The sequence below is a fragment of the Anastrepha obliqua genome, chromosome 1 (assembly GCF_027943255.1).
Source record: "Anastrepha obliqua isolate idAnaObli1 chromosome 1, idAnaObli1_1.0, whole genome shotgun sequence".
NCBI classification, from domain to species: domain Eukaryota; kingdom Metazoa; phylum Arthropoda; class Insecta; order Diptera; family Tephritidae; genus Anastrepha; species Anastrepha obliqua.
This window is the reverse complement of record NC_072892.1, coordinates 4321368-4337760: the sequence shown is the minus strand read 5'-3', so window position 1 is coordinate 4337760 and position 16393 is coordinate 4321368. Positions and strand designations below refer to the sequence as shown.

General features: G+C 36.9%; 1 protein-coding gene across 1 annotated transcript in view; it reads left to right on the top strand.

Moving 5' to 3' along the window:
* Positions 1-16393, top strand: part of LOC129253486 (uncharacterized) — a 120783-nt gene that overhangs the window by 85644 nt on the left and 18746 nt on the right. The window contains exons 16-19 of the mRNA XM_054891882.1: positions 715-804; positions 3492-4064; positions 4789-5094; positions 7932-8214. Coding sequence (XP_054747857.1) covers positions 715-804; positions 3492-4064; positions 4789-5094; positions 7932-8214 — 1252 coding nt within the window. The remainder of the gene's footprint in view (positions 1-714; positions 805-3491; positions 4065-4788; positions 5095-7931; positions 8215-16393) is intronic.

Here is a 16393-nt window from a genome sequence, read left to right as displayed (position 1 = left end):
ATAGAATTACAGCTCATCACACGTAGATTTGCAAAGGCGTAAAATCCGAATAGTCACTTTTACAATATTATATTATTATTTTATTTTTTTCTGAGCAGTTATTTTCATGGCAGTTACTGCACTCGGAGGTTCGCCATTGCCTGCCGAGGGGCGACCGGTAGTACTTTAAAACTTTATCTATCATTTGGTGTTTCATGCACGCACTTCCGAATGGTAGTCATGCACAAACCAATTCGGCTACGGTGTGCGCTTGAGAGACAGTGGAAACTTAAAATTGAATTATTTCGAGAAAATCAGCTGACTCAGAAAAACGGATTAAGATTACGTGTCTCGGCGGTTTTATATGTAATTTTAGGGCCCCTACAGTGGATAAGAGATTTTTGAAGATTTAATTAATTGGTGTTTTATGACCAAAAATGTACTAAAAAAATGAAGAAAAAAAAACAATAAATAAAAAACCGGTTTTTAGTATTTTACGAAAAATAGAATTCAGTTCAATATGTCATTTATTTTCTAACTACAAAACATGCATACATATAAACATTACAATAAACGTACCAATCAAACAGTTCAAACAATCAATCAAACAATCAATTTTAAACAAACAAACAAATCAATTGAAAAATTCAAATCAAATCAAAATCAAACCTACCAACATTTTACAACAATTTTCATAAAACTCAAACGCATCCATCTGTAATACTCGCACTGCAGCCAGACGGAAGCCATGGCTTATTAGGTGGGCTGCTCGGTGGCCTCTTCTCAAAACCCACTACTCAGAGTCAAGTGAATCAGAATGTCAATGTAAGTTACTCACCCAACAACACATAAACTTAACACATACTTACTTACTTACTTGCCTACTTAAATTAAATACTTAATTACATATGTTATTAATTAATTAAAATAAATAGTAATAATACTTAAAAATAATTTTCTACATATTATACAATACTTAAACTTAGTTATGTTTTACTACTATACACATACAATTAGCGGCTAGTGTTTCTGGCATTTACAAACAATATATAATTTTTTAAGTTCTACTTTCGAACACTGGTTTTAATCAAGTAATATACTAAGCTTATATTGATAACTGAATGCATTTGAATGCTGAACACTAAGTATTGACACACATACATATATGTTTGATTTACAAAACAAATACAATATTATTTTTCCTATTTCTTCCTTTACACAATCACATTAGAAACGTTCATCTACTTTGGTACATACTTAGATTTTGCTTGACCAAAAAAAAAATATATATATAAAAAGGAATTAAAAACAAATTCATATTATTTTATAACATCAGAAATTTCCACATAAATATGTATTACGCCCTTAGATTTGTATATTTGTGGTGTTAGCGGATGTGTAGAATTTGAAATTCCGACTTCTAGTTAACCCTCAGTGATTACCTTAATAAGTAATTCAATGTTGTTATTGGAAATATTGTAACATTTAGTTGTGTAAAAAATCCGATAATTAGTTGAATTCAGTTGTTTTTGTTTTGCCAAAACTTTAACATTTCAGAAAAACGTTGAATTAGGATCTTAAAATGCTTAAAAACGCTATACTTGTAAATATCTGGGTAGGAGAAGGAATTGAGATTTAAAACTTATTGCCACTTATGCGCCGTTTTCTTCAATAATTTGTATGCATTTTGAAAGAAACTTTGTACTTAATTCCGTGATACCGTGAGTGAAGAAGTCCTGACTCCTATTCGTAAAACAACTTGACTGGATTAAGGATTAATTGAGAACTCTCACGGGCGTTCTCACAGGGTATTGCAGATTGCATAGTCATTGCGATATGGTCCATTGACTCCTGCCGTTTCTGCGATTAGTCTCCGGAAACTCCTCTGCACACCTTCTTCTTGAATGTAATGCTATAGCGCGAGGAAGGTTGAGACATCTCGGCCGAATGCGGCAAGAAGAAAGACACATACGCTCAGTCCATTCCTGCGCCATTTTAGATTTATTAAGGCAACTGAGTTTGGTTGAGGTCCTCTGATAAGTAGAGTTCACAAAACACCGTGAAGTGCTAACCTCAGTTGAATTCATTCATTCAACAGTTACCACCCATTTCGGAAATAAGGCGATTTTGTTCCGATTCAGCAGTAATTCTCAGATTGAAATTCGATCCTTAAGATCCCATAGCGTTAATGCCTGTGCCAACCTTATTGTTGAGCTTGTTTTTGTAGTAGCTTTATTCGCACATATACGATGTGAGATACATCATCTTTTTATTTTCTTCTTTCTCGCAATTTTGGGCGAGTTTAACAAAGAACGCCAGTTGTACACACCAAGTGAGGCCAAGCTCTTCTGCAGCTGATCTTTCCAACGCTGAGAAGCCGTTCCTCTTCCTCTGCTATCACCAGCATCGAATACGAATACTTTCAGAGCCGGAGCGTTTGTATCCATTCGGACGACAACGAGCCAACGAAGCCGCTGGATCTTTATTCGCTGTACTATGTCTATGTCGTCGTAAAGCTCCTATAGATCGTTGTTCCATCTCCTAGTATACTCGCCGTCACAAACGTGCAGTGGTCCAAAAATATTGCGCAGAATCTTTCTCTCAAACCCTCCAAGGGATGCCATCGAGTATTGCCATCGTTTAAGCTTCTGTGCCATACGTTAGGACAGGCATGATGAGAGCCTTGTAGAGAGTTAGTTTTGTCCGTCGAGAGAGGAACTTTACTTTACCTCTATCAAAATTTTGATATTTGATATAATAAATATTTGATAATTTCAGTAATGACTTCGAAAAGCGGATAGCTTTTTGTTTGCTGTTCTTCAAAAGCGGATAGGCAGTCAGCATGTAATTTAGTTAAAAAAAGAAATAGTAAATCATAGATAACACAATGTCGGTCTCTTACGCTGGGAATTTCACTCTCAAATTGGACTTTCAGTAAAAGAAATTTTCAACAGCAGTCATCATCGGCTCAGTTTTCGCAAAACCAAAATTGTAGAGAATTCACTTTATTGATTTTACTTTATTGACTTTAAAGGTGTACTTGCAGCATTTCTCTTTAGGAACTAAATTTTAATTATGTTTTTTTCATTCTGTAGCTTTCCTTTAAACTTTATATCTTTTCTTATGAAAAATAAAAACAAAAACCGTATATTTCCTCATTAATGTAATGCGCCTTTAAAACTACTCGTGTACTTAAGTTCGGCTTCTTTTTTAAGTTTGAAAAAGTTTTACATATCCACAAACTAATTTGTTTAAAAAGCTAAATGCGAATCGTTGTCACAGTGAACATTTTTATGCAAACCAAAAAAAAGTATTAAATCGTAGCATTAAATCAACTAAACCAAATTTCAAAATTTCTTTACAAACGAAATTCATGCCTAATTTATCATATGCTTAACCAATATTCATTCGATTCAACCTAAAACAACAACAACCACAACTATTACTACGAAATCCACGACTACCGATTGTCAAAAAAAAAATGCGCGCTATTATCGAACACCCAAAAACAGGGTTACCAGCCGGGCACAGGGCAACGTCCCATGATGCAGGGCCGACCCCCCGGTCCACAAATGATGGGCGCGCAACAGCCAGGCCAGCAACCGTACGGACCACAAGGTCAAATGGGGGTACAACGTTTCCCTGGCCAACGAGGGCCTGCACCCGGTTCATTGCAGGGGCAAATGCAAGGCCAATTGCCCGGCCAAATGCAGGGTCAGATGCAGGGACAAATGCCTGGTCAGATGCCTGGTCAAATGCCCGGTCAGATGCAGGGCCAAATAGGCGCTCAAATGGCCGGACAAATGCAGGGCCAAATGCAAGGTGCTATGGGTCCACGTGGCCCTCTCAATCCACAACAACAAATGCAACAACAACAACAGCAACAGCAGCAACACCAGGCACAAATGAGCATGGGTCCTGGGCAACAGCCATTGACACAACAACAACAGCAACAACAACAATTGGCGGCACAAAAGAAACCACGCTATTTCGTTGCTATGTTCGACTATGATCCAAGCACAATGAGTCCCAATCCAGATGGATGCGACGAAGAACTGCCATTCCAAGAAGGTGATACAATTAAGGTAGGTGGTAGTGTTGTGGGGTAGAAACTAGTAGAATATGTAGTAAACGTATAGGCGTAGTACACAGAGTGATGGGGGGCTATGCCGTATTTATGTTAATACATACATACACATGCATAATACCTACTATATACAAGTACATAAATATAAGTACGGAGCGAAAGCACCTTGAATGGTGCAATGAGGTGAGCTTGCGCGTAAGTAAGGGAATAAAGCGTGTAGAGCGGCGCTGTGGAGGGAGGTGGACAATTGAAAAGTGATGTATGGAGTACACCGATTTGGGAGTGATAAAAGGTAATAAGGCATACACACTTACATCCACCAACAAGTTCGCTTTTAAGTTTAGTTTTTCTCTTCGGCCAATCGGAGCAAAAATTAATCGGTAATTGCAATCGGGTGTTCACTTATACATACATATATGTAATCTCTTTTAATTTCACTAAATATTTAGATTTATAAATAAATATCTCACTCTAACCCAAGTTGCATGTCTTAACCGTTAGTCATTTGCTATACGATATTTAATCATCCGCTGTAGTCTTGTGTTCAGAATATGAGAAACAAATCCATTTTGAAGACTTTCACTTAACCGTTCTCGATATAATATTTGTTTTATGGCATAAGTATCTATTAAAAAAAAAAAACAAAAAATTGTAAATCGTTTTTCAAAGTTTAAAAAAAAAGAACAAAATTTTCATAATTTCTCTCTCTTTACTCCACGCAGGTTTATGGCGACAAGGACTCCGATGGCTTTTACTGGGGTGAATTACGCGGTCGTCGTGGTTACGTGCCTCACAATATGGTAACCGAAGTGGATGATGGCACCGGCGGTATGGGTCCGATGCCCGGTGGTCCACCACAACCAGGTGGTCCGGGTCAAGTGATGCCCGGCCAGGGTGGTCCCCAGCAGAGTATGCGCAACGTAAGTCGTGATCGTTGGGGCGATATCTATGCCAATATGCCGGTGAAACGTATGGTCGCACTATATGATTATGATCCGCAAGAGTTGAGTCCGAATGTGGACGCCGAGGTAAGTACTCACGAAGGAATGAAGAAACCAATTGCAATACTACTGTTGATACTTAAACAGAGCTCATAGTAACTTATATCTGTGTTCATATCCAATCAATGTTTATTGTTATTTAGCGTACGGAAGCAAGTTCCGGCTTCTTAGGCGGGTTCATAGATGACCTCTTTGGAACACCCCAACCAAATAAAAAAGTATCACGTAATGTGAGTGATTTTAATAGAATCTGTTGAGTTGGCTAGGCTACCTGCACCTGACATTAACTGGAGGCACCTTTATTAGGCAAAAGCCAGACGAATTATATTAATTATTCTTTCACATTTCTTTACTAACGGTTTCAAGTAAGAAAATAGAACTGGTATAAGTTGGAGTATGGAGAAAAATGTTAACTCTTTCAGGCTTCGTGTTGAAGTTTTTAAAGTATTCAAGGCCATATAAAGGATACTTGAGAGCGCAGCGAGAACATTAATTAGATAACACATGAATACTGAATAGATTAGAGCTTGCAATGACAACTAAGCTGCTTTGAGAGCCCTGGAGAGCGCCTTTATAATCTCCAATATTATTCCGTAATGAAGGTTGCGCTTACTTTCGGAAAAGTAATAAGTTTGAATTTATGTAGGCTGGTACCTACTAGGATATTGCGGTGTTTAGAGAAACAAACGGGCTAATCGACTGGAAATTTATAAATCTGAAGTTCACCAGTAAAAATTACAAGTTTTAGTTCACAGTATACTGCTCAGTGAATTGGAAACCTCGATGGTATAACTGAGTCTTAGTGTGACCTGAACATCTGCAGGGTAACTAAGTGCTCAACAGGGATTTATATACCCAGGTTTATGTAAATTGGGAACCTCGCGAGTGAAGCTCTGCTTACTAAGGGATGAGTAGGGAGTAGCAAAGTTGCTTAACAAACTGAAGAGAACGGAGTAATGATCTCTGATACAATTAATTATGTGACATAATTCATGGGGATTACGTAAAATCAACCAGAGGTATTTCGACCAGATATGGATGAGGAACGAAGTACGAGACATTTTAATTGCGTTAACCAAACTTTTGTTAGACTAAAGTACCTGTTTAAGTCACATTTACTGCGAATGAACAATTTGCATTCTCTACCACCGCATTCCTTTTTTTAGGTTTACCAAGGAAAACACCATGGAATCCTCCTACATTTTTGGATCACTGCTAACTATCAGCTTCCCAATAGCAATAATGGTTTCACTTCTGGCATTTATTTGCTTGTGAACTTGGACACTCGGCCATAACACTCGGTCTGGGTCCAAGCAATCCTGTTGACTATGGTTTGGATGAACCATATTTTAATAGATTATTTAGCATTAAAATTCCCGCTGGACGTGGGTGGGTTGACAATATACCTGGTAGAAAAAAACTGCTTACGGTTCTTTACTGATGGCTCAAAGCTTGACGATAAAGTTGGCATTGGCATCTACGGTAAGAAGCCAAAAGTAAGGTTTGTCTTCCTAATCAGAGTAGTGTATTTCATGCTGAAATTTCAGCCATTACTGGATTAGCTGTCTGGTTGGGCACAAATGTGACTACCTTTAGAGAAATCTGTATCTCTTGGTGGGGTTGTCACTAATTCCATTATTGCTCGCAAATTTTGGACATCTCTTAACGAGATGGCAGATTATTTTCGCATCCATTTGATATGGGTACCAAGGCATAGTGACATACAAGGGCAGTAGTGAAGTAAGGTAGACGAATTAGCGGAAGAGGGCACTACTACTCGCCTCCCTCTTGGTATAGAGGTTTTAGGTATACTTCTCTCAACTTAGAAACTGCATGGTACAAGAAACATTCTCACTTCAGCCAACAAGAGATGGATTAATAGTCTGACAGACTTGTAAAATGCTAAAAAAAATTGGCCAGAGTGGGAGGTTAGTTACTTAAAGGCGCTATATAACTAATCAGTCAAGAAAAACCTTCTCTATGTTAGTTGCTTTGACTACACGCCTTTGTCCACTAAGTCGACATGATCAAAGGTTGAATGTACAGCATTTCAACCTCTGCAGAAGGAGCAAGAATGAGGAGGTGAAAGAGTCTGTCAGACATCTTCTTTGTTACTGTCCTGCGTGGCATGCCACTAGGTTTAGATATTTTGGCTCATCATTCTTGAATGATACTGATGATAGGTTTGCACTTGAAATAAAATGGTTTAATGAGGAGTAGCCGGTAAACTGTTACTGTGGTATCACCTGATGTTGTTGCTCAAATGGAGAAAGCTACAGTTTTATCTCGCCTCCAAAAGACAAATGGTTTTATATGAGAATTATTTTTTTTAATGGCAGAAATACACTCGGAGGATTGCCATTGTATGCCGAGGAGCGACGCCATTAGAAAAAAATTGGTCTATCATTTGGTGTTTCAAGTCCGTGGATTCGAATCCATGCACTACCGAATGATACTCACTCAGCAATCCATCCGACTGCGGCGGCCTTCTTAAGCTCTTAAAAAACACCCGATAGTTAAATGTTCAAGTCAGTCCGTCAAGATTTGTTCGAGTATATCTTTTCGGTACGATATACAAGGACTGAGAGAAGCTGCGCCACAATTGAAAAAAGAAGTACTCAGATATTTTTGGTATATTAGTCCTTTAAGTACATAGTTTTTAAGCTACTAAGGCATATTTTAAGCAAAAACAAAACAGCAATATTTTTTAGTTTCTACAATGCTTTTATCCGTTAACCATTTGCATACCATTTATGCCTATTCATGCATTTTTAATTATAAGTTCCCTCGTATTTGTCCAGCTGCTCCTTTTCAGCAAAGCCTTATCACTATTAATTAATTTCTTTCTTTCTTCAAACTCACAGCAGGTGGAATTGAGCTTCAAAACGGGTGAGATAATACTCGTTTATGGTGATATGGATGAAGATGGTTTCTATATGGGTGAATTGGATGGTATACGTGGTCTCGTACCGTCGAATTTCCTCGCCGATGCACCCGATCAGTACAACAACCAAATGGGACCGGCGGGACGTGGTGGCGCAAGTCAACGGGGTAGAGGCCAAGGCCCCGGTGCTCGAGGGCCACCTCCGCCGCCCAGAGATAATATGATGCCCGGCATGGCCGGGCAACGTGGTCCACCTGGCAAAAGTAAGTGAATTTTGTATCAATTTTAATGAATTTTTTTTTCGGAAATTTACACATGGGCCATACATATAAATAACTGTATGTATGTATGTATATGTAACTACTCGTACTACTTACTTATACTATTTATTAACCAAACATTAAACAAAACCGAAAAATGAATGAAAACAAAAAAAAAAAAAAAAAAAATATTAAGAAAAACTTAAAACAAAACTGCAAATTATATACAACAATAAAATACGTGTACTTGTATTTCTTATAACTGTATGTTTTTATGCAAATTTTATGTGATTCTAAGTTTGTAAATTTTATTCCATTTTCATTTTTTCATTTCGTTTTTTATTTGCCTTCGAATGAAACAATAAAATGTACAGTTGAAGGTCAGTTTCTACATACAGATTATTGCTATTTACCTATTTATTGTATACATTTTATCAATTTACATATATATATGTATATTTATGACAAACAAACTATACTATATTTGATTTGATTTAAATTTCTTTATAACATACGTTTGCAATTCCGTAGTTACGCATAAAACAAAAACAAAATAAATTTTTTATATACCATAACGCAATTAAACAATTTGTTAGGTGACCAAATGACAATTTACAAACAAGTAACTTTTTTTGTTTACAGAAAAATAAAAAACGCGTGTCTAGGCACCACCTCAAAACCGAAACTAAAAAACGACCATTTTTTTCAGTGCATACAAATCATCGCGTAAACAAAACCTAGGCTGCGCTTAAGAAAATATACTCATTATCCATTTTAGGTATTAAAGCAAATTAATTTTACCCGCCAAACTTACGCAGCTGTATACAGAGCAGTACCGTTGAAGTAATAACAAAAAACAAAGAAAACAAAAAATAGAGCAATTTTTAATTTTATTTTCGTTTAGTTTTCGTCTAACTAACCTTTGCTGAAACATATAAACTACATATTTCTTAAATATAAATTACAATTTCTTATAAACTAACTTTTCGCCTACACTTAAACTATTTCTGGTTTCCAAAAATTATTTTATGTTTTGTTCGTTTTCTTTCTCAAGTATTCGTCGATTTTGATAAAATTACAAAGTTTCACTCTTCCAGTTTTAAGATTTTTTCAAAGTTTATATTAAATATTTACAGTTTTTCACAATCCTTGCCTTCCAAATTACATACTTGCGTATTTAAAACTGCTTTTGTTTTTTTCATTACAAATTCATTGTTTGGTTTAACATTTTGCAAATATTGATTCCTACCCAAAACTGAAAAAGTTTGCAAAAAAAAAACAATAAACAAATAGTTGTTGTTCTTGTTGTTGATGTAGTTACTAAATGAACTAACCCACTCAACCACCGAGATTCTTGCATACAAATTCTACACTCGTTTCGAACTCATATTCCAGAACAAATTCATAAATTAAACACAAATCATGATACGTAAAATGAACATATCGAAAATTAGTCTTAGCACTGTTTTCAGTTGGGAGCCTAACTGGTGCTCCAGCTCGAAATCCATACCAAACATGCTAGGCGCTATTATACAAGGTGGGGCAAAATTAATAACCCTATCGGAAGATTTATAATTTTTGCAAATGGCTCGTATATAAATCATATTTGATACTTGTGAACTAGAAAACTGCATCATACAAACGGATAAGCAGTGGAGCGCGTAAAGGTCAAGAGAGGTCAATAAAGATTTTCATCCTCCAAAATCATTTCATTTTATTTAGCAAAAAATGTATTCCAAAACAAAATTTGCTGATCAATTTTGCGCCACCTTGTATAAGCCATCGCGCCCGGAATGCATGGCATGTGGTTCTAGCTTAAGTATATATATATATATATATAATTGACGCGTACACCCTTTTTTTGGGTGTTTGGCCGAGCTCCTTCTCCTATTTGCGGCGCGCGTCTTGATGTTGTTCCACAAATGGAGGGACTTACAGTTTCAAGCCGACTCTGAACGGAAGATAAAGGGTGTTTTTTTTAGAGGTTAGGTTTTCAAGTTGGCACTACTTTTTTCGTAGATGGTCTTTTTGACAGCTGTCACTTGATTTATACTCAGTTTGGTTTGCCATTTCATAATGAATAGACTTACACCTGAACAACGTTTGCAAATCGTGCAAATTTATTATGAAAATAATGGTTCGGTTCGCGCGACGCATCGAAGAAAATTTTGTTCAGCGATGAAGCTCACTTTTGGTTGAATGGGTATGTCAATAAGCAAAATTGTCGCATTTGGAGTGAACATAATCCACAAGCCATTGCTGAGACGCCGTTACATCCTCAAAAAGTCACTGTTTGGTGTGCTCTATGGGCAGAGGGAATCATTGGTCCATATTTCTTTAAAAATGAAGCCGGCCATAATGTTACAGTCAATGGAGAGCGCTATAGAGCCATGATTATTGACTTTTTCGTGCCCGAATTGGACGATGTTGATGTGGACGACCTTTGGTTCCAACAAGGCGGCGCTACATGCCATACAGCTAACTCAACAATCGATTTATTGAAGGAAGCTTTTGGTGAGCGCATTATCTCGCACCGTGGACCTGTGGCGTGGCCTCCAAGATCGTGCGATATAACACCGCTGGACTATTTCTTGTGGGGCTATGTGAAGTCGCTTGTCTACGCAGATAAGCCCGAGACGATTGACGTCTTGGAAGAGAATATTCGGCCCGTTATTGCTGACATACGGCCCCGATTGCTGCAAAAAGTGGTCGAAAATTGGGCCCCTCGACTGGAATTTATTCGAGCCAGCCGCGGCGGCCACTTACCCGAAATCATTTTTAAAACATAATGGCAAACCCTTATCTTTATAATAAAGCTAAATTCTTGGCCATAACATTAAATTATATACGTTTTATTTCATCTTGAAAACCTAACCTCTAAAAAAACACCCTTTATTTTTATGAGGAGCTTTTTCATGGCAGAACTACACTCGGAGGTTTGCCATTGCCTGCCGAGAGGCGACCGCTGTTAGAAACATGTTGTTCTTAATTTTGGTACTTCACCGAGATTCGAACCTACGTTCTCTGTGCGAATTCCGAATGGTAGTCACGCACCAACCCTTTCGGCTACGGCGATAGCTTAAGTACTCACTTTAAATTTATTTTTTTCATGTTTCATTACTTTAAAGTCAATATACAAAGTTAGTCTTAAAGCATAAATTTAGTTCCTATTTAAAAATACCTCTGGTGGAGTACAATTACATATTAGTTTGGGGAAAAAGAAATCCATCCATCCATCCGTTATGACCGATCTTTAGCTCCACCAAAGCATAAATTTAGTTCTTATTTAAAAATACCTCTGGTGGAGTACAATTACATATTAGTTTGGGGAAAAAGAAATCCATCCATCCATCCGTTATGACCGATCTTTAGCTCCTGGGCGATGCTACGACTACTAACATACCGGTGAACTTCGATTATTTCTGTGATTTTAGCGACATTTTCTTTAACTTCAAAAATGCCTGAACAGAATCGACGAAACCAAAATTGCCCATGATTAGCTGTTACAGTATCGGCACCATAAACACCATTCACAATTTCAGCGGCCTGGCTTGCATTTTCGCCTTTATCAAAAAAAAAAAAAACCGTAAAATGTACCGAATTTTCTTTTTGTTGACTTCCATTGTTAACACCCTGTGACTTAAAACTAAATGAAAGAAACAAAAACAGCAAACGAATTTGTTTAGTGTAAAATGCCGCCTCGACAACGAGCATAAACTTTAAGTTGTGTGATAAATAATATACTTTACGAGATATCGATCACTACAGCCATCTTCCGCAAAAATAATGGATTTCTTTTTCCCCAAACAATATTTATATTAGAGACAACTTAGAAAACAGATACGATCTTATATAAAATTCTAGTATTGAAGTTAAGCGCTTCACCACCCCAACAACTCTTTTATATTGTGCTGCGTACTTTCGTGACATTTTAATATCTAATATAAGAACAAGACGCCTGTATAATGAGTGTGGCTGTAATAGGAAATAGAAGAGGAACATTGAGATTACAACAACGGATGCTTACTCCTTTTTAGAACCTCTCCCCTAGTGTTGTGCATATATGCGGTTGTTGTATTTATTATAAATTGTCAAGTGTATGTAAATCAAAATCAGTTTTCAAGGTTTTTTTTCAACACTTATATTTTGTTCTGGTCCTGATTTATTGTTACATTAAATTGTGTAATAAAAAAGCCTAAGGAATGTAAGGGAGGGTTCATGAAGTCACTGATCCAGGCTGATAATTGAAAGAAAAAAGTTTTTACATACACCAAAGGTTAGGTTAGGTCGACCTGGTTGGCTGAAAGCCATCACATAGACCTAGTGGTACCAGATGGCGCCTAATAGTGGTACCGCGATGTATTGGGTGTTTTTTTAACTGAATGAGCACTATCGATATCGATAACTATAGTTTGACAGCTGTTCATTTCGGTTCAGTAAGGTTTGAGAATACTTATCGAAAATTTATTGAAAGAATTTGGCTTCCAACCAATTTCCAACCTGAGGCAGGGAACCTCTACGTTAAATAGAACCTGATGTAAAATATTTCAAGTCATAGTGACAGCCAATACCTGTAGTAGGACACAAAAGATCTTTTAGGTCGAAGTTCGGTCTGTAGGCACACCACAGCTACAAAATTATCATACAATTAGCATACAAAATCATACAAACTATTTAATTTTTCATTTAGCTACGTGGAAAAAAAAAAAAAATGTATCATCCTAATAAAATTTCACCATTACACATAGTAAATATTCTACATTTCATTCTGTTTAAATTTTTATACACATACGTATATATTATACTTATAGTTGATACTTATTTGCGCACTTTGCATCGAAAATATTTATATATAAATTATTAATTATTGTTTTTTTGTCTTAACTTAACTTAAAGCCGTTACGGTCTTGTTGCATGTGAAAATAAAATACAATTAGTATTGTGTAATCGCATGACAACTGTTTTTAATTATAGAAATAAAGAATATTAAATAATTCGGTTTCAACATTTTTGAACCTGTTTTTATTAACTAACATTTTCCCCTGCAAATAGTTCCGTTATTGAGTGATTTATAAAGTTTTGCAGCATTTTCCATTGCACATTAGTTTGAATGTGTTGGATTGCAATCGCAGGTGGTTTGCCCTTTATATTGTAACAACTGACTTCGAGTTTCTACTAAAAATTGATTGCCTACTATAAACTGTACTAAAAAAAAAACAAACAAAAAATGTATAGTGACTTATAAGCTTTCCCTACGTGCTCCTTAGATTAGAAAATATCGTATTCTAAGCTATATTAAAAGTTGATGTATTATAAATTTCTTGCGATCGGAATTATGTAATTTAAGTATTTAACTGCTGTTATTTCACTTATTTGACCAAGTTTTGTGTAAAACTTAAGCATTTAGTGCCTTCAAATCAGTGTCCAATTATATGTATGTACATTTTGTTTGACTAAAACACTACTTTATGCCTAAGTCTCATTTCTGCGTACCTTCGAAGAGAGACACCACTTAAGAGTATCCAGTAAAGGGTCATGAAGCATAGGAACTCCACGATCCGGCGTCTCTATTAGGATGAACCTAAGCTGAGAACTGAGCTGATGGGGGAGCCTATACTGAACAAATAAGTATGTAAGCGTCCTTTCGTCTACCAGACTACTGTACCACTTTTCAGGCTAAAGTAGCTTCAATACAAGAAGCTGCTGACGGCCTACGACTAATTGTTGCCACAACACTTACAACACTTAGGACTTACATTTACACAGATATACACCATCTGCTCAAGGTGCTTGACTCAATTCGGAAGCAAAAGCGCTTTTTGGTAGCGCGATTCGCTTTTCAGGCGGTATGAGTACACGAACATTGTAATATAACAAATAACGAGAAGGTAGATGAAATAGGATATGATTTTCCTAGGCGTGGAAGAAATTAAACGCGTACGAAACGTACAGACGCAGCTATTCAAAGACGCTTCGAATGGGAATGCAAAGTTGATCAATAAGAGAGTCTTGATTAACCAGAAATTTTGATGAATCACGTTATTTATAGTGTACTGCGAAGAGAACACCACCGCCCCTAGTAGAACCCGTTTTTACCGCGTTTCTACTTTACGAATTGCATCGTACAGATTGAGATCAAAATATTCTTAAACAAAGAAGTCAGAATTATGCCAAGTCTCTACTACAGCGAATATGTCATAATCTTCCTGGCGACATCGCGCGAGTGGACTTAGCTTTGGTTTTGAGGGGGAAACATTATGAAAATAAAATTTAAGATAATGGGCGTATATTGGCGCTGGCTGGCCAGATAGTGGCCTACACAAAAGCTTCTCATAAGCGGAGACTCAAAGTTTAAACGAGGGGTGCGGTTCAGCGCGCTTGATAGGGGTAATTTTCTCTGATTTCCAGCCTGTCGAAACAATCATTTCCTGGGCCTACCATTAGATGTGTTGGACGATGACGATTGGTGACTACACTGCACTGGCAGGGCCCAGTGAACTGCTACAACAACAATAACAACTCCACAACACTACCCCTGATATAATCAATAATATCATATTTTCAGATGTAACCACTTCATACGATTTAGATTCATTATTTCAGCCAACAATATGCGTGTAGTTTTTGTTGTTTTTCTTCTTAATGGCTTAACATCACTTGATAGCATCGATATCGCAGACCATACATCAGCTGAAGGCTGATTAAGATAGACTGTATGCAGTTCAGATTGCAGATTTTCGATTCTCTTTTTGAGCAACCTCTTGTCATAACGCAGGGTTGTATCTCTTTGTATACAACTACCACCACACCTAATATCTTATTGCTATGGGAAAACCCTAATACAACCACAACAAAAGTAAGGGTCTCCCTTTACTTTTGCAGAAGCAGCAGCTTTACAGCCTCCAAATGAGGCCGAGAAATTCTCAGGCGTCTGTTAAGTGACTGCTCTATAGGAGAAGACAACAGCAATGTAAGAGAAAGCAGGGTTTTAAACTGAGCTGAGTGCACCGGAAGGCTTAAACCTACCTATGACAACTGACTGCTGCAAGCCTGGAAATTCGTTAGCAACCACCTCAACCTAACCCAGTCTTCGGAAACAATGCATTTTTTTTTTTCAAATTTTCAAAATTATAATACTTTTACATAAAAGGTGGGCATAGTTATTGTATGCAATTTGTTTTTATAATATTGTGGTTGACTTTGATAACCAACCATTGAGTAGAGTTCAAATCGATGGTAATTTTCTATAGAGCGCACAGAAACCTTTATATTGAAATGCCGTACTCCTCGCTCTAGAGTTTGCTTTGGACATTATGGAAAGAAGTGAAAGTCATTCATTTTACTCTTCGGCGAACTCTACAGATTTCCTTTTGCACTTGAAAGGATCTTCAGTAGTGAATAAGAATTGAAGCCAAATTTATGAAGTTGTAACTGCCACAATAGACTATTTTATGACTATCCAACGGCAGTTGGCATAACAGTATGAGACGTTATTTTTGAGAGCGATCTTCAAAAGAGAACAGAAGTGAGATTAAGTGCCAGAAAAGTAAATTATTTGAGCTCAGTAGAACTGTATTTCTATAATGCAGCTTATCGTAGCATAATTGGATGTTATGTGATAGAGCAGATTATCAATCAACAATGTATCGGATTTGCTAGTCTCCTTCTTCTTGTTGTTGATTGGTGCGAGAACCACTTAAGCGATTTCGGCCGAGCTTAAAAAAGCGTGAAATTGAAACCAAGTCCTTCTCCATCTAATCTTCCCAACGCAGAGAAGGTATTCCTTTTCCTCCGCTACCACCACCGGTGTTATGGTAGGCGAATATCGTTGTCTACTGCGGAAAAAAAATATTAAACGGTTTTTTTTCTAACAGCGGTCACTGGTGAACCGCCGAACGCAATTCTGTCATGAAGACGCTTCTTATAAGAAATCCATCTATTTGTGGGACAATACAAAGTGCACATATCAAATTTGAGAATTAATTCGACATTAATTCATTTGCGCCAGTTTTATTATTATTATTATGCGCTTAAAATATATCTACGTAACTTCAGTACCAAACTGGTGGCTGTTTAGAGATTGGTCAATCTCTTATTGTAGATGAGCGACTGCTAAAGCTTTGAGTTCCTTTTTAACTATGTCAAAACCAGTAAGATAGAGTAATTCATACCTAACTTTGTT